Source organism: Pseudoliparis swirei, chromosome 9, assembly GCF_029220125.1.
Source record: "Pseudoliparis swirei isolate HS2019 ecotype Mariana Trench chromosome 9, NWPU_hadal_v1, whole genome shotgun sequence".
Lineage (NCBI taxonomy): Eukaryota > Metazoa > Chordata > Actinopteri > Perciformes > Liparidae > Pseudoliparis > Pseudoliparis swirei.
The window spans coordinates 7404954-7424698 of NC_079396.1; the positions used below are offsets into that span (position 1 = coordinate 7404954).

The 19745-nt window shown below is 44.2% G+C and overlaps 1 protein-coding gene across 1 annotated transcript in view; it reads left to right on the top strand.

Moving 5' to 3' along the window:
* Nucleotides 1-4543: 4543 nt before the first annotated feature.
* The window catches only part of bsna (bassoon presynaptic cytomatrix protein a), a 123440-nt gene continuing 108238 nt past the window's right edge, over nucleotides 4544-19745 (top strand). Inside the window, 2 exon segments of the mRNA XM_056423694.1 lie at nucleotides 4544-4560; nucleotides 4792-5401. Of these exon segments, the coding sequence (XP_056279669.1) occupies nucleotides 4544-4560; nucleotides 4792-5401 (627 nt within the window).

Genomic DNA, 19745 nt, shown 5'->3' on the forward strand with positions numbered 1-19745 from the left:
GCACTGCACACCTGCTCTCAGTTACAATCAACTCCAGAGACTACAATAACCCGGTCTTCACTCCTGCTTCTCGCCAGATCATCCCATAGAATCACCTGGCAAGTACCAGGAGAAGCTTTGAGCTACATTGTTGCTGTCCGTACTTTGTAGAGCTGTTTTCAGTGCTTTGCTGCATTCCTTCTGACACCTTTTTTCACTCCGGACCTGCCGTGCCACGACCCCCTGCCTGGACTCTGACTACTCTTCCGAATGCCCCTAAGTATATTTTATATTTTATATATCTACCTAAATACGTATGCTTAACAACAGCCTGTGAGTTTTATGTATTCAGGTAGATTTATAGATATATATATATAGACATCTAATTGCCTTGTTGGACATTAAAACGCCTCGTTAGGCATTAACTCATTCCCTGCCTTCGGAGTACTGCATTTTGGGTTCAAACACCACTCAGTCCTAACAGATGATCTGGCCAACATGAACTCGGCTAACTCAGGAGGTCAGGCCTCTCCACCTGGGCCTCTCTCTTCTGCCCATGCTGCTATTCAATGCCAAGACAAGGTGCTTGCTGACCACGCCCGGCTACTTCGTGAGGCTTCTGGTATGATGCAGAGCGTTGCTGGGGAGCAGCAGACCCACTCTCAACAACTACTGCAATTAGCCAGCGACCAACAGGCCCTGCTAACTCAGTTGAACACCATTTCCACCCAGTTGACTGCTCTGGGTGCCGCAGCCTCACCAGCCCCGCAAGTTCCTGTCACTACAGCTCCGGGTCCACTTCCCCCTCCTGGTCCTATAGCCCGGGAGCCTAGCTTAGCTAGCCCTAAGCCTTATGATGGGGCTTTCACAGAGTTTAGGGGATTCATGTTGCAGTGCAAGTTTGTTTTCGAGATGCAGCCCAGCATGTTTTCCGCCGATGCAGCCAGGGTAGCCTACGTTGCCACTCATACTACCGGTGACGCTCTTCGTTGGGTCCAGTCTTTCTTGAGCTTCAACCCGGGGACAAGACACAACTATGCCAACTTCGAGGAGGAGTTCAGGAGGGTTTTTGATCACCCCGTCGCGGGTCAGGATGCAGGCTCACGGCTACTCCACATCAAGCAGGGCTCTCGCACGGTTGCTGCCTATGCAATCGAGTTCCGCACACTCGCAGCCAGCGCGGGATGGCAGGACTCCACTCTGCGCTGTATCTTTAGAGATGGCCTCACGGAGGTTCTGAAGGATGAGCTGGTTAAAGATAAGCCTGCTGATCTCAATAGTCTCATCAGCCTTGCCAGTGATGTTGACGAACGCCTCCGTGAGCGCAGGAGGACCAGGGCACATTCACATCAAGGCTCCTCGCGTTTGACTCCCACTCTCTCGTGTTCATCTGAGACTTTCGGTTCAGACTCAGGTGCTGAGCCAATGGAGGTCGGCTGACTAAGTCTGTCTGCTGCAGAGAGGGAGCACCGGAGGACCAGGGGTCTCTGCATGTATTGTGGCCAGAGGGGTCACATCAGAGACGACTGTCCCAGTCGGCCAAAAGATTAGGCTCACCGGAGACCAGGGGATTCCAGGTGAGCCGACTCTCTCGTTCTCCTACATCCACCGGCCCTGATGTATTCAGGGACACCATTCTCCCCGCTTCCCAGGTGATTGGAGTGATCACCACGGATCTCGAGGCAGCGGTCAGGAGGGCTCAGTGCACTCAACCTGATTCGGGAACTGGACCCCCCCAACCGACTGTTCGTTCCTGATGCGGTCCGGTCCCAGGTTCTCCAATGGTGCCATGCCAGCCGGGTGGCTTGTCATCCAGGGATCACCCGCACCCTGTCATTTGTGCGCCGAAGATTCTGGTGGCCTACAATGGTGGAGGATGTTCGGAGGTTCGTTTCTGCCTGCACGGTATGTGCTCGAAGCAAGGCGTCCCATCAGGCTCCTGCTGGTCTCCTGCGCCCGCTTCCGGTCCCGGGTCATCCTTGGTCACAGATTTCTTTGGATTTCGTCACCGGTCTTTCCCCGTCCATGGGCAACACCGTTATCCTCACGGTGGTAGACCGTTTTTCCAAGGCGGTGCACCTCGTGGCCCTCCCTAAGCTACCTTCTTCAAAGGAGACCGCTGAGTTGCTCATGGAACATGTATATCGCCTACACGGACTCCCAGCCGACATCGTTAGTGACCGTGGCCCCCAGTTTACCTCCCAAGTTTGGAAGGCTTTCTGTAGGGGCATTGGCGCCACCATCAGTCTCTCCTCCGGGTATCACCCGCAGACAAATGGACAGGCGGAGCGAGCCAATCAGAACATGGAGACAGCCCTCCGATGCGTTTCTGCTCTTCATCCGTCATCCTGGAGTAAGGACCTGCCGTGGGTGGAGTACTCGATGAATACCCTTGTCTGTGATGCCACTGGTATGTCACCCTTTGAGTGCTCACTGGGATACCAGCCTCCCCTGTTTCCGGCCCAGGAGACGGAGGTTGCCTTGCCCTCGGTGCAAGCCCACCTACAACGATGCCGGAGAATATGGAGGACTGTCCGTGCAGCTCTACTAAGGTCAAACACCCGTGCTTGCCGAGGGGCCAACCGTCGGCGCACCAAGGCCCCGCAGTACAGGGTGGGTCAGCAGGTGTACCTCTCGTCGTCTGACCTGCCACTACAAGTGGAGTCCCGGAAGCTGGCACCCCGGTTCCTGGGACCTTTCAGGATTGGGCGTATCATCAATCCTGTTGCTGTGCGTCTCCAGCTCCCTTCCTCCATGAAGCGGGTCCACCCAGTATTCCATGTCTCCAAGATAAAACCCATCTCCTCATGTCCCTTGACACCTCCACCCCTTGCTCCCCCTCCTCCACAGATGGTCGATGGACATCCTCAGTGGACGGTGTGGCGGCTACTGCGAGTGCGCCGTTGTGGTCGTGGGTACCAATACCTGGTCGACTGGGAGGGGTATGGACCTGAGGAGCGCAGTTGGGTCTCCCGGGGCCTCATCATGAGTCCTGAGCTCCTGCGAGAGTTCTACAGGGATCATCCTGATGCACCTGGAGGGTCGCCAGGGGTCTCCCGTCGAGGGGGGGGTCCTGTTACGGTTTCGAACCCGCCACCTCTGCGTTCTGCTGCTGGAGTTCCTGTGCGCTATCCACTGCGCCGTCCACACTCTACCATCTAAACACTCAGGCTTTCCGGTACCCGGTGTTCCGTCGCCGGTTCCAGTCCCCGGTGTTCCGCCGCCGGTTCCGGTCCCCGGGGTTCCGCCTCTCCTGAGCCCGGTCCCCTCGCTCCCCATTCCTGTCCTCCGGCCCGCCCTCCAGAGCGCATCCTTTCGCCTGATGGACGTCCTCCGGCTCCCCTCCACCCACCCTTGTTGATCTCCTGGGACGTCTGGAATCTGGGGAGGGTCCTGTTACGGTTTCGAACCCGCCACGGGGTTCGAACCCGCCACCTCTGCGTTCTGCTGCTGGAGTTCCTGTGCGCTATCCACTGCGCCGTCCACACCCTACCATCTAAACACTCAGGCTCATCTGAGCCTTCCTCCCTGGTGACGAGCTGACTGGGCGTTGGCACTGCACACCTGCTCTCAGTTACAATCAACTCCAGAGACTACAATAACCCGGTCTTCACTCCTGCTCCTCGCCAGATCATCCCATAGAATCACCTGGCAAGTACCAGGAGAAGCTTTGAGCTACATTGTTGCTGTCTGTACTTTGTAGAGCTGTTTTCAGTGCTTTGCTGCATTCCTTCTGACACCTTTTTTCACTCCGGACCTGCCGTGCCACGACCCCCTGCCTGGACTCTGACTACTCTTCCGAATGCCCCTAAGTATATTTTATATATCTACCTAAATACGTATGCTTAACAACAGCCTGAGTTTTATGTATTCAGGTAGATTTATAGATATATATATATAGACATCTAATTGCCTTGTTGGACATTAGAACGCCTCGTTAGGCATTAACTCATTCCCTGCCTTCGGAGTACTGCATTTTGGGTTCAAACACCACTCAGTCCTAACAGGGGTGGCACCAACCAACGCCGTTTATTGTATTTACTCATTTGCTCATGCTGCAGAAAAATATCAATACAGTAAACTGATTGCATTCAGTAATGAACTTGTTGGATTTCTTTTTAAATGTATAGACACAAACTGTTTTGAAAGTAGAAGGTCAAAAATGTTTCATTACTTATTTGAGAGAAAATAAAACATTTTGATTCTGATGTCTAAAGACATAGAATCATGTTACATTTGCCTCATTGCTAATCCTGTCTAGCTGTCAGCAGAGACCATCTTTTGGAAAGCTTGAAACCATTGTTTGACTTCAACAGGCTTCTGATTTCTAGCCTGCAATCGTTGATTATGTTGGCTGACAGCTTTTGTTTGTTTTAAGTTGACTTGGTTGAGAACATGAAGTTTTTCTTTGTCATATTATTTATTTTATCAATATCTTGTATGTATCATGTGCAGTCAATAGCTACATGCATTTTATTGTGCTTAACGACTGAGGCTACCATAACTACATGTCCCAGACAAAAAGTCAGCATCCTTATCAAGAAGAAATTGAAAGAGAAACAACATGGCTCTACTATTGCAGTAGAGAGATGTTGTTGACAGAGCCACTAACATGAGTCCACACTCCAACCTATTAGCTCTCAGGACCACTGTGGAAAACTACACAGTCGTGAACATGAATCAAATCTCTTTTTAAAACAATGTTCCAGTTACTCTTGATGATATAAGGATCTTCTGAACAATATTAAATAGTCAAATTGTTCCAATGTTCTTTTCAGTGTTGTAAGGACTTGCTTTGTCCCTCTCTTCCAGTGGTCCGATGGGTAGCCCCAAGCCTGGCATGCAACAAGGAGGCCACGAAGGAGGAGGAATGGGAGGAATAGGTGGAGGTGGAATGGGAGAAGGAGGAATCGGAGGAATTGGAGGAGGAGGGATGGGAGTAGGAATGGGTGGAGGTGGAGGAGTAGGGTCTAGGGCTGGCGAGCCCTACCGCCTTGCCACTCACGAGACCCCAACCTTCCCCCGACATATGCAGTCAAGCCAGGGTCCTGGCATGGGGCATGGCCCAGGGTCTGGCCATGGGATGGGTCACGGTCCAGCTGGGTCCGGCATGGTGGGCCATGGAGGTCAGTCAAGTCCTGGTCAGCACGCCTCCCGTCGAAACCTCCAAGTCGACTTCTCCGGTTCGGGCGGCTCCAGCACAGGCCGGAATCCCTCTGTGTCTCCTGATCGCGGCGTGACACCCACCTCGCCCTACTCAGTGCCGCAGATCGCACCGATGCCGAGCAGCAAACTGTGCCCATTGTGCAAAACCACAGAGCTGTCCAACCCACCGGCGATACCCAACTACAACACCTGCACCCAGTGCAAGGCCACCGTCTGTAACCAGTGTGGATTCAACCCCAACCCGCACCTCACTGAGGTAGGTCATGTTTGATAGGAAGATGTGTGTATGAGTGGGTTCATCTGTGTGTGTGTTTGTTTTTGTGCAGAATGGTTTGATATTTTCCTTTTTTCTCCTGCCTGTCCTTACTTTGTCTCACGAAATTAGTGCTACAAGGGAAGATTGTTGTAGTTTATTGGCGACATAAAGGGAATCAATAATTAAATAATGTTGATTTATAGTGAGGGACTATAAGCATTTGGTTATGGATATAATTAAATCCTGAGGCGGACTGAAGTCACAGTTGATTTATGTTTCAGCTTAAGATGAGAAACAACATGGGGAAGTTTATTCCAAAAGCATGCAACTGAAGTTTAAGTCTGAAAACAGGTCCAGCAGCGACAGACAGGAGAAAGATTTTGTATGGCCAATTGATCGTACGAGCGAGGGAGGAGAGGGAAAGAGATGCTTTTGTTTTGGCTCGAGCAAACTTTTTAGTTTTTTTCGTGCCAATAACGTACTTTAGACATGAATGAGATTGAATTGATCCGAGTGAATGAAGTGAGGGAGTCAGTGCAGACAAAGTGATGGAAGAAGTGAGAGGGATGGTTTGAGGCAATAGAGATAAATAAGGTCAGGGAGAGAGAGAGAACAATCAGTTTTTAACATATCTTTTCTCTGTGAAAAAATCTTCTTCAGTTGTGAAAATCTCAGAAAATTATAATGACACGGTTCAACTATTTATACATTTATCAACGTTAAGGAGTTAATATAAAAAAATGCATTGATGAGTAGAGGAGTGAGAAAAACTACAGCAGTGTTTGTCTGTTGTTTATGTGTGACTTTGTACAGTAAGGCTTTATCTGTATTTGTGATAGACAGTGAGTGTAAGGGCTCAGCAAGTGGCAGTAATTCCTTCCTGAGGCACTGACAGAATCTCTATTATTGTGCCTAGGCAAGACACATGGGTCGGGACACTGTGTGTATGTGTGCTTGAGTTCATTGTACTCCTCACAGGTGGGATGTGAAGACATAAAGCATTCAGACAGAGATGGAGGGAAATTAGACAAAGAAGTCAAATGAATACAACTAAAGATATTCAGAGATGAAGTTAAGAGGCAGGAAGCAGGATGTCAGTTTCCAGAAAACGATTTTAAAAATCATGTCATGAAGGTTTGACTGGCTCAAAGACACCTACTGTACGTACAGTAAAGTAGCTTATGTTGGCTGATGTGGGATAATCTTTAAGTCTGAGTTTTGATCTCTGCTCACACGGTGTGTGGGTGTGTGTGTTTTGTGAATTCAATTTATTTCGTTTAGTCCAATATCATAAATTACAAATACAAAATCTCAGAGGCGTTTACAATTTGTACACATACGACATTCCTGTCCCAGTACCTCAAGTCGGATAAGGAAAAACTCCCCAAAATAGGAAAAAAACTTTCACGGGGAAAAAAAGGGAAGAAACCTTCAAGAGAGCAACAGAGGAGGATCCCTCTCCCTGAATGGATCGAAGCAATATATGTCATGTATACAGATGAACAGCATTACAGAGTTACAACACATTCAATCAATATTACCCTCACTTGGCTAAGTATAATTTATGCAAGAGCAAGAAGCCAGAGGAATAAATTGGTATGTTGATTAATTGAAGGAACCCACAGGGATTTCCTGTAGGGTGAAATAGAATACATAACACAACAGCATCTAATCCAAACCTTGCACATAATTGTATAGGAGGGGGGTGAGGAGACTTAATTTAAGGCTCTTGGGTACCCCGTGTTTATTGAATATTTTGTGATTAAAAAAATGTACATTGCACACAAATCTCCGCTGCATTTGACTCGACTACAAATTAATACACTGGTGTTTTGTTGCCATGAAGTATTGATTAGCTCTCTATTCCTATTAACATTCACTATCTTTTCCATTATTGTCCATGCTACTCAATGTTCTCATTAATCCTGATAATCTAGTAAACAGCACCCTGCAAACCATGTTGCTCTCTGATGCCGTTAACACCAAGGTGGCTTAGCCCCACGGCTGTATGAGATTAATACACATGAGCATGCCTGTATGATTATTTTCTTTACTGGGTTTACAATCGTTTGAAGGAAACATGAACTGTAAAACTGTTTTTTGGATTGTTTTTGTTACAGTTTTATCCATAGGACAACCACACATTCAATTTGACAAGTTTTCCTTCACTCGGTCATAGGAAATGTGCATATAAGATGTACAGTTCTGATATTTCTTTGCCTTTATGACCAAAAATATACATACATATTCAAACTTATTTAAATTAACAAACTTAATTTTAAATGTCACATACTATCCCCACATATCTCCTTCCCTCAGCTCAGTGGGGCAGAGCTCAAGCCTCATTGTGTGAGCACCTATGGATTAATACTTACTGGACATTATCCATTATTATCACTGCTCATCAATGTACTGCATGTCCTGGTAATCTAATACAGTGTCAGGCTCCATATCCATCGTACTATGCTCTGATTTAATTTGCAACAGATAACATTTTGCAGACTGTGCCCGGCAAGCCAAAGAGATGATTGCATACAGTTTAAACGGGTCAGGTATCTTTCATTATGACTATTTAACAAGGACAAAGACACACGTGAAAATATATATTCTTCTTCATGTTGAAACAAAACTTGATTGAATAAAACCCAAACCTCTTAAAAGGTATAGGACAACAATCAAAATAAGATGAATAAAAAGTTGGTTAAAATGTGATCTTCATAGCACAGCTGTGACCCCCCCCTGTTCCGTCTAGGATAATAGATCATTATTGTATTTAGTCGATGGCACTCTCTGTCCTGTTAATCTAATAAGAATTGCCAGCTCCATATCTTGTTACGTTCTGACACCTCCTGTATCAAATAACATTTAGAAGACTAAATCAAGAGAGTGACACCAATTATAAGGCCAAAGATGAGGACCAGAAAATATAGTCGATGTTTCTGATTCAGAAAGAGTGACATTTCGAAAACGGGGCTTTCAGGCTATTAATTGACCTTTGTCCAATGAGACAAAAATGGTTGACTTCCCTGATATGAAACAACCCATAACTTCTTTATTCAAGGTCCCATAGAGCAAGCGCACTAACGTTTAACTTCGGCCTCCCAGTCGCTAGGCCTCGGCTTACTCACATGAACGGCAGTTCAACATAACTCTGCTTTTGGCTATTTTTTTTTGGATCTAATAAAATAAAAAAGGCTATTTAAGCACCAGGATTTTGTACTGGGGAGTTAGGGTTGTATTAATATACAAACATCTGTTTCCCAATGTAAGTCTATGGAAAAAAGGTTTTTCATTTGTAAAGACTGCAGCCCCGGAATGCTAAATATATAAAGATGAGTTGGCGATCCGACTATATATATTGAAACAAAATACAAATAGGCTGATATAGTAAAGTTCACTTGAAACCATCTAAACATTCAAAGGAGCATATAGTTACACACATCCCGTGTAAGGGTCTTGGAAATAATCATTGATGCTCACATTGACTCTAAATCACACATTCAGTCATTTCGATCCAAGTTGGATATTTGTTGCCCACTAACAATGTCACCTTTATTGGCGGAAAAGTCTTTAAAAATAAATCATTCACCAAACTGCACATAGTCATGTAGAGCAGCTCCATGGATGGCAATGTTGGTCTGTCAGACATTCAGGCTACTGCCTTGGTCCAGACTAAGAATATCAACTGGATGGATTGCCATGACATTTGGTACATTACATTTCATTTAGCTGACACTTTTATCCAAAGTGACTTACAATCATACACCGTAGACACATCGACTAGGGTGCACCACAGCTGTCCAATAAGACCACCCACATGTACAAAGCTGGAGTTTGAACCAGCAACTGTTTGCTCACTTTCCCTCAGCAGGTCCTCTGAATGTCAGACGGACCTGCAAACCACTGACCCACAGTGGCCCAGGGGGGAGAGAGGATGAATCCTAAGCGCCACTTTGATGTTCATATTTGTGGTTTTGAATAAATGTCATTACAAAACAGGATTTATTGAAACCAAACAAATATCTACGAAAACTAAATGGTTTTCCTATCAACATCAGCTGTACATAGGACGTTGGAGATATTATTGCGTTTAATGGACTTTGATTATGAGAGTTGTAAATCCAGATCATCAGCTGTATTCAATGGTGTTGAAGAAAATGCTGTCACTGTCCGTCATCATTATCAAGCACATTAGCAGTTAAAGTATTGGGTCGTTTGTATCATCTTGGAATGAACCAGATGAACCTGTTTTCATTTTACGTATTCATGTGTGCTGTTTGTTGGCATTTTCTGTTTAGCACCTTAACATGATAAACTCTGAGTATTGCAGCTCTCATGAATATAGATGAGGGATATTGAAATTCCCACACCATGTATTTGCAACTCATTTATATGAGTTATTCAAACCTTGAAAAAGTAAACCTGGGATGGATGCTGATCGTTCATATCTGAATAATGAGCGAACAAATTAAATTTGTAGCGATTCACAAACAAATGCAGTATAAATTGAATATTTTTGTGAATTGTTCATTTGTGAATCTTTGTGTTTGCATTTGTGAGTCTCTTGCATTTGCAATGATTGAGACTGAATCATTTACAATTGTTTCTTTTCTCTTATCAGCCTACTTGTGACTTTGTTGTCATTTTTACTGAAGGCACTTTGAATAAGAGCCTCCACAAAATGACATGTAATAAATTCCTTTCACTCAATGGCTTATAAAGTCCCTTTTAGCAACATATTTGCATCAAGGTTTACATTATGCATGTAGCTTTGGAGAAAGAAATATAGGATAAAAAACCATGCATCAATTAGCACAATCGTAAATCAGTGAGTGAATGTGTTAGGGTTAGGGCTAGTTCAAATTAAACAATTGTTTGGTTTTACTCCAAACATGAGCTGCTGAGCAAGCTGCTCTTGAGTTCAATCTGATCTCAGGAGGTGAACACACAAAGAGTTTTTGTTTATTTCTGTTAGTCGTAACCTTTTTATGTTATGTTTGAATGTCGTATTAATATATTATTGGGCCAAGAGAAAGTTAGTAGTGGTGGAAAGTAGTTATATGATCCTACTTGGCCTGTTGCCTCTGTAATCTAGGTATATATATATATACAATTCACAAATATATATTAATTATATATATACACAATTCACAAATATATATAAATATGTTTGTGAATTGTTCTGTGCGCATTTGTGAATTGTTGTGTTTGCAGCTGTGATTCTCTCTTTGTGCATTTGCAATTATTGAGACTGACCCCATATTGAATTCAGTATGGTATCATGGTAACCTTTGTGAAAATGTTTTACTCTCTACTTTTTCATTTATAACGCAGAAGAATAAAAGTTAATGAAATAATCTTAAACAAAAAGCGCTTTTGGATCCAAAAAAGCAACAATTTATATTCTCATAAACTTTAGCCAAATCACTTCCTCTCTGTGTATCAGAGAATATTTCAAACTGCAGTGTAAAATGTTTCTATCTGAGCAGTTAAAAACACAGTTACTGTAAATGGAAGGAAAATGCTCCTAGAAAATGACAACGCTGCCCGAACCAGAGGTTTTCATTTAATGCCAATGAACAAAAAATCAACAACAACAAGAACAGCATAACAAAGTTTATGAATGTTTTATAATATTGCTTGCAGTTGACTTGGTTTTGCTTCACTTTTTTTTTTTATCGTTGGAAAATGCCACAGCATTCGTCATCTAAGCCGCCTGGCAGCAAGTCTTTCTCCCAACCTGTTTGTTGTTCAACAGACTGTGTACGAGTTTTAGACTCCGCGTGCACGTAGAGCTGCGAATATAACTGTGTGCTGGATTAATTAGTTTCCTCGAAAAATCTGCAGATTGTGCTTTTCTGTTCCCTCCTCTCAAATCGGACCTCCTGCCCCTTGCTTATACTATTCATGCAAGTGTGTGTGCATTTGTCTCTGGATCTTGTCACACCTGAATATTTTGCAGGTATATGTTCAGTGTGATCACTTTGGTGACTTTATAGGTTGATTAATTATAAACATAACAGCATTACATGTCTTTCAAAACATTATTGCTATTCCAAACTATTAGTATGTGAATGTAATTTCAGAAAATAATCCTTTTTACGAAGTTGGTCTTGTTGTCAGCTCTGCCATATTAGTCACAGTTCTCTCTCTCCCCCTCTCTCTCTCACATCTTGATTTGCACTGTGACTTCTCCAACTATGTGTGAATGAATAAATAAGAGACTACGAGAGAAAAAGGTGTTACAGTGCGAGAACACAGCAGAGACACTGTCACAGGCGACAGCAAGAGACAGGAAGCAAGAGAAGAAATATTTCAATTAAATTCAGTTTATTTGTATAGCCCAATTTCACAAATTACAAATTTGTCTCGGAGTGCTTTACAATCTGTACACATAGACATCCCTGGCCCAAAACCTCGCATCGGACCAGGAAAAACTCCCAAATAACCCTTCAGGAGGCATAGAAAAAAGGATGCAACGAGGTTTCAGAAAGGCAGAGGTTTAACAGCTTTATGGATATAGATTTACAATGATGCATGTTACCTTACATTTGATGCATGTTACCTTACATTCTAGCCCATTTCCCTTTTGAGCTATTCCATTACTTCATCATGGCTAATTAAACCTCTCAGTTGTAGGACACACACACACACACACAGACAACTGCAAAAAGCAATATAATCCCGATTATACATACATTTTACCTCAAGCTTGGGTGCAGAGTTCACACTCAACGATATGATGAAACTAGTTAGATTGATTCTAAAGCTGTGTCGACGTTGTATTGCACCACGGAGACGTTAACGCTATCTTAATGTTAAACAACAAACAATAACAAAAAGGTAGATCAAATAGGACGAAGCATTTTGATTAGGTGGGTTTGAACCATCCAGTTTTTTAAAGCATCCTCTCGCAAAATAATAATATTACCACACACAAAAGCAGGATGTATAAGCAGTCATCATGAATGTCAAATGGGTATAATCTATAACGGAGCGCGTGGTCGACGACGGTATAACGGCCGGTATAATTCCCTCCTCCTCATTTAAGTTATCCTGCCTTTTTAAAACAGGTGTTTAACATCTGTATGGGCCTGGTGTTGGATAAGATTAGATCAATTGTAAATGTATGCCTACATTTGGAACTATTTCAGAAATCATAAAAACTCTTACTTAGGTTAGAAATTGTTTTCAAACTAGGTTATGATTGAACTTGTCCGTGCAGAACTGCTCTTTACTGACGCCATATGCAACCCAAAAATGAATGTAAGGTGAAATAATACTATTGTACAGCTTATTTAAACCCTAATGTTAAAAACAGTGTGTAGCCTCCAATAATGCATACTTGCCTTTTCCTGATAGAAGTTCTGTTGATAATAATGATCAAAATATTGCTCATGACACAGGTTACAGGAATGACAATTTGGTAATCACCTCTTATATTTCTTTCACTTGCCACACAATATATTTCTCACCCTGATGGCAGTTTCGTTAAGGACCAAAAACAATGAAGGTTTCCTCTTTAATGTCGACCGCATTGACCTCAATGAGAGGGTATATTTTAATCACCAGAGACAGAAGATAATGATCATAATTCAAACAGCGATACTGAGATAAACATAGTGGCTGGTGTGGCATTGTCTCTTGCCTTTCTTCAGTGTCACCTGCTGCCCCTTTATGTCATTTTTCAACAAACTTCATGTACAAATTATTTTAACATACCTTATGAGGGCTTACAGGAATATATTTTGGGCTTATTTTAAAAATATTAATAAACCGAATCTCTTGCTGTGATGTACTGCAATAGAAACAAAGCCTTTACAGTTTGATTTGGATGAGTTCCACTTCCGTTTGTAAGGACAGTTGTTCTGTTCGACTGCAAATTATTATTGGCAACCTCTTTCATTCGGTTTGAATGGACTGCAAGCTTCCTACCAATAAAAGTAATCCTAATTAAGATGCAGAAACACTGGCTTATGTGGAATCATACTGCGGACCTTAAAAGCAGTCGCACATGGCTTATATTAGTCATTAGCGAGTGGTTGCTGCCAGTGAGAATTTAAGGCGATTGCCTGAATACTGACATGCAATTACATTTTATTTTAAGTGCTAAAGGTAATCACCTTTAACTTCGCTGAAATGTGGTTAAAGCAGTGTTGGAAATATTTCCCTCTTCGCCAAAGTAACAGCCAAGCACAGATTGTTTTCTTTCTTTCCGTCCATCAATCCCTCTTTCCCTTCATCCACTCATTCTTGGCATTCTAGGTCCTTCCTCCTCTACCTTGTATGTACTTTGTCCTCGTCGATGTCAGCCTCTCACTTTCTGCATCTGCTCCTCTTCAGTTTTCTCTCTCCTCTTTCCCTCTCTCCTCTGCGGTAGAGGAAGCAGCCGGTCATGCATCGCTCTCCGTCAGTGAGCCCCAAAAGCCCCGACTCTGGCATAAACCTCCACCAAGCAGCAGAAATCCTATTTGAAAGCCTCCAGATGCACTGACAACTCAGTGGAGATGAACATACACACGCGCGCACACACACACACACACACACACACTCACAGTATACTTATAAACACATCTAGAAGTGTGTGCATGCTGTATGTAAATTCCCAAATGAGGGAACTAACATACGTTGTCTATATACAGGAATTTTTTAACATACAAAAGTCTGAGTTTTATTTTGATAAACTCTTCCTTGATACAGTAAAAACGTTTTAATGTTAGCATAATTTAAGCTAAATCTCAGAAACGATCTATTAAGATTCAAAATCAGTTAATTGTTTACTTGTATATGCTAGTGTATGATTTGTCGACAGCTTATTTTGAAAGACTGATGTTTCACGTAATTCTTTCCGCTAACTTTGTAAAACCGGATGTTGTGTCACGTGAATCCTGCCGCTAACTTTATCAAAACCCTTGCACGCTCCCGATCGAATGCGTGTACCGTCAACATCAGTCTATAGGTGCACAGAAATTTAAGTGTCGGCTGAGTTGACCAAGGAGATCCGAGTGTCGGCTGAGTTGACCGCAGTAGAAGAAGACAGGTTTTTTAGCATAGCCTTGCTCACACCATTGGTTTGCCACAAAGAAATTTTTTGAGCAGTCTATAGATGAACTTTACGGTCTATATATTAATTCAATATGGGTGCAGAAAGGGCGCTTTGACGCCCGTGTGTGTGTGTGTGTGTGTGTGTGTGTGTGTGTGTGTGTGTGTGTGTGTGTGTGTGTGTGTGTGTGTGTGTGTGTGTGTGTGTGTGTGTGTGTGTGTGTGTGTGTGTGTGTGTGTGTGTGTGTGTGTGTGTGTGTGTGTGTGTGTGTGTGTGTGTGTGTGTGTGTGTGTGTGTGTGATATTGGGCACGGTGCCACGGGTCGCGCACACAGTGTTGCCCAGCTGTGTCGCTCTCTGAGGGAACTACAGAACATGAGAGAAAGCAGGCAAATGAGTATTACAAATGTTTCAATCGAGAATGGCTTTGTCATGTGATCGGTCTTTATAAAGACCACGGTGACATCATTTAGATTGGATATCAGCTGACATCGTCTGTGGTGTAAGCACCCTTAATGATGACCAGATCAAAATGCGGCCATAAAAAGAGAGCAGATAACATAAAAATGTCAGCACCTCTAAATTAGTGTAGTCTTCTATATGTCAGCTCTTAAGAACAGTATAACCAATATTTCACCCCTGACCAGTAGGCTGACATAATCACAGAGCAATGCTGCAGAACATGACCCGACTTTAAATAGTCATTACACAATTCGACAATAAGTGAGACACGTTCATTTTTGACTCTTTCTGACTATGAACGGCCCCAGCAGGAATAACACCTCTAACTCTGTGTTACTAACTAATTAGTTACAAGCACTTTCTGTTACACCCAGACCCTGGTAGTTCTGTGTTCACTGTCTGTTTCTGTTGTGTTGTCAGTCCTCACCTTGTCTCTCGTTTCAGACTCCTCCCTCCTTGTGTGCCGCCCTCCTGTGTGATTGCAGACCCCGCCCTCATTGTTTCCACCTGTGCCTCTGTGTAATTAGTTATGTGTCGACCTCTTGTCTGGGTCGGTTCATCTCTAAATGTTGCCCAGTAAAGAACGTGTGTTTTTCGAATCTGACTTCCTCATTTCTACGGTCTGCAATTGAGTCCTACTTCCCGTGCGGCTCCCCGTCAAGTCGTGATAGTACGAACCGACCAAACTTGGACTCAGCAGGTTCCAGTAGCTCCGGTTACCGCAGTTTCCGCATCAAGCGTCCTGTCCGGCCAGCCTTCCATGATGTGCTTCTCCACAACATGTGGGAGTCCCTCCGGGCCCTTGCCCCTGTGCCGGTTCCAGTCCTCGATGTTCCGGGTTCAGTCCCCGGTGTTCCGTCACCGGCTCCAGTCCCCGATGTTCTGGTTGCAGTCCCCGGTGTTCCGTCACCGGCTCCAGTCCCCGATGTTCTGGTTCCAGACCCCGGTGTTCCGTCGCCGGTTCTGGTCCGGCCAGCCTTCCATGATGTGCTTCTCCACAACATGTGGGAGTCCCTCCGGGCCCTTGCCTCTGCGCCGGCTCCAGCCCCCGTTGTTCCGGTTCCAGTCCTCGGTGTTCCGTCACCGGCTCCAGTCCCCGATGTTCTGGTCCCAGTCCCCGGTGTTCCGTCACCGGCTCCAGTCCCCGATGTTCTGGTTCCAGTCCCCGGTGTTCCGTCGCCGGTTCCTGTCCCCGGTGTTCCGTCCCGGTCCCACAGAGCCCCCATCCCCAGACCCCGGTACCCCTGGGACTTCCTCTCCCGAGCTCGGTCCCCTAGCTCCCCGTTCCAGTCCTCCGACCCGCCCTCCAGAGCGCGCCCCTTGGCCTGGTGATTGTCCTGCGGCCCGCCCCCCAGACTGCTTCTGCGGCCTTGTATTGTTCAAAACTGGGCGGTCCATGGGGAAGGTCAACATATCTATAACTCGCCTGAGAGGACGGTTATTGCAGTGGCGGGCCGTCTCAGGGCCTTCTAAGCTTTCTCTGAAGGCCTAAACATAATTACAATGTTATAGCTATTTTATATTAAAAAACTATATATATATATTTACAACATTATCCATACCGCTTATCCTCATTAGGGTCGCGGGGCGCTGGAGCCGATCCCAGCTGACATAGGGCGAAGGCAGGGTACACCCTGGACAGGCCGCTAGTCCATCCAGGGCACACATAGAGACAGACAACCATTCACGCTCACATTCACACCTACGGGCAATTTAGAGATCAATTAACCTGACTGTATATATATATTCTTAATTTTTATTTTCTTATTGCACCATTGTCTTCCTTTGTTGCTGCTCTTCCATCTGGGAGCGCTGCTTCCAGTCCAATTTATTTTAACAGGAGCTTTTATCCAATCAGATTTCACCTCCACAGTGTCTATGGAAGAAGGGCAGCTCATCTCAGGCTTTCACACAAGCCAAGACAAGCACAGCCTGCTTGAAGTACAGGGGACCTTATCGGTGATTGACATAATCTTCAACCAATCATATCGCTAGTTTGACATACTGGGTGTATTTTTTGAGGTCTTTGGCCTTCTGGAAGATCATGCAAGTACGTCACTTTAACCTGTGCTGTGATTGGTTCGTGGGCCCGCATGCAGTTTAATTGAGAGTAGAATGAGATAGTTTAGCGGTGATGAAGAAGTCAATGAATCACCACAGTTTTAGTTTTTTGCTTTTAACTTTTAACGGCGAAAGGAGGAGAAGCAGACTTGGTGGCGGATTTAATCTCGAAGCCTTTCTCAAGGAGGACGTTTCAGGAAAAGAAGGACTTTATAACCTACGGCCGCACCACAGCTAGCTAGCTTCAATGAGTTGTGTGTTGGCAAAGAGAGGAGGATGGACTTTAACTTGAAGTGAAGGGAGTTGGTGAGTGAGCTGCTTGTTGTATTCTGCATTAGTGTTGTGTTCACTTGTCTCTGTTGTTTTTATTATATGGTTCTTTCTGATTCTATTGAGTGAGGCGTTTTAGTGCCACAGTTCTGTCTGATTGTTTTGTTATGTATACATGTGATTGGTTCTTGTAAATGTGTTCTTGTCATTGTGTGTATTACGGTGGTGTGGACTACAACCATTGTCCTTTAATGACGCAGCATCCCGTCATACGCGCGTTTATGTATCTGGACTCTGCAGGTATGTATTTGTAGATGTTGCGCTTCATGTAACATTTTATTTCACTTGTTGCAGTATTCTGTGAATACGAGGTGTTTCGCCAAACCAATAATAACTTGTAGCTGTGGCGTCATAATGAGGTCATTAGTGTAACGCTAACTGAGGGTTTTACGTTACTTAATAACACAAGAAACACGGCAACTTTATCTCTTTCCGTCTGCTCCTTCACAATAAAAGCCCCGGACTGGAACACTGGTGAACTAATATCTTACGTTAGGTTATTCAGCCGTAGTAAGACGGCATTGAAGGCCTAGGTAGAAAATGCACAGCCCGCCACTGGGTTTTCGCTGTATGTTTCCATGTGCGACTCTGTGGGCATTTTGTGACTTCAAGGTAGAGATGTGTCCTGGGAGAGACTGACGGCGGCAGCGTTGCGAGGGTCACCAGGCGACACACGAACTGCACACTCAAACACAGAAACAAACGCATGTAAGCATCAGGCACAACATAAGTATAGCTCATCAAGTTTCTAGATGAGAACAATCACCTTTTGTCTCTTTTCTGTATCCCTTTGTTTATATCTTCACATAGCTGACTTAGTTTACTCCTGCCTAGTCAGTGAGTCTGTTGTTTTGGGACATAGCCTAAGGCAAAAGAATGATAATTCCTAGAAATGATTACTTTATGTTCCTATTTCCAGGGATATCTCAGATGCTTTAGACAAAACAAAACAACATATCTAGACAATGGGAAACATTGCTGCCTACACATCAAATACTGCCGCTAGCCATTAACATTGTATGATTGGATGGGTCTCCCCGCAGACTGCTGTTCATGTCCCGTGTGGAACCAAAGTCAATGTTGACTTATTTTACCCGACTTCGGTTACATAAGTCATGTAGTTTCTTTACAGCAGTTACCTCACAAACAAACAAACACATTTTACGTCACAAATCCCGATCTGTCATGACTTGTCACGGTTGTCGCAGCGAGAGAGGACCCAAATGCCGACAACTTCAGCAAAAAACAATATTTATTCCAACAAACTAAACAGGACGACACAAACGTGGACCAAACAGTACGAAGCCACACTGGGAATGAGACAAACAGGGTTTACATACACAGGCAGGCGGAGGTGATTGGACAACGGGGAACGAGACACAGGTGGACACAATGAGGGCAGGACCAGCAATCACACAGAAGGAAACATTCAGGGCCAGGGCAGACAATCACAGGGAGACAGACGACACAAGGACTTCAAAATAAAACACAAAACGAGACACAAACTCCAGATCATGACACGATCACAATCAATTTTTTAATGCCCACCATGCTTCCACGTAAAAGGCTGTCGGTCTGGACGGGGTAGTCAGGTGTAACCGCTGAACGCAGTGGGGCTCACTCCAAGCACAGAGAAGCTTGGATTACAACACACACAGTGACTTCATTCTCTGTTCTGGTAGAAAACTCCACCACATTGCAAAGCGTTGTTTGATGTTCTGAATATCAATGACAAACTGTGAACGCAGGTTTTAATTGAAAAAAAAAAGAAACGCATTTGCACTATTTTATTGTATTTTTAGCAAATGAGATATCCTTAGAGAAGGGCTGAGACTTTAAAATAATGCAAACAGCTTTGACTAAAGCTAGACTCAATCTGGACTGCTTCCTAGTGGAGCTTTTTGAGTGCATTGGAGAGCCAAATGGCATGCTTGTCAGCTTATATGGTCATCTCCGTTGTCGTGGAATACATTTCCCACTAAATAGCAGATATGGGTTATGGGTTATGTGTGTCACTGTACGGCCAGTTTAGGATTATCTCTGAATATAGCCCAACAGAAGTATCAAGATAGCTTCCCTGTGTGTGTCTGTGTCTGTGTGTGTTGATGTGTGAGTGTGTGTTGCATGTGTGTATGTGTGTGTGTGTGTGTGAGTGCCGGTTCTGTCTCGCCAACATGGCACTTGTTAAAGCCCGCCTGGCAGAGGAAGCAACTGGAGAGACCAAAACCCGATTGGACTCAGCAGCCAGGTTTAGCCAAGTCCAATCATGCCTAAATATGTCACAGCATGAAATATTAAATACTTGAGAAGATATATATTTTTTAAGTATAAAGGATGTTTTATATTTTGAAGAAAAATATGTTGTCTACATTAACAGTCGTACACCTTTCACTTTTCTTTGGGCTTATCTCCCACTTTGAAATGTCCAGTCCCTTCTTCTTGTGACCTG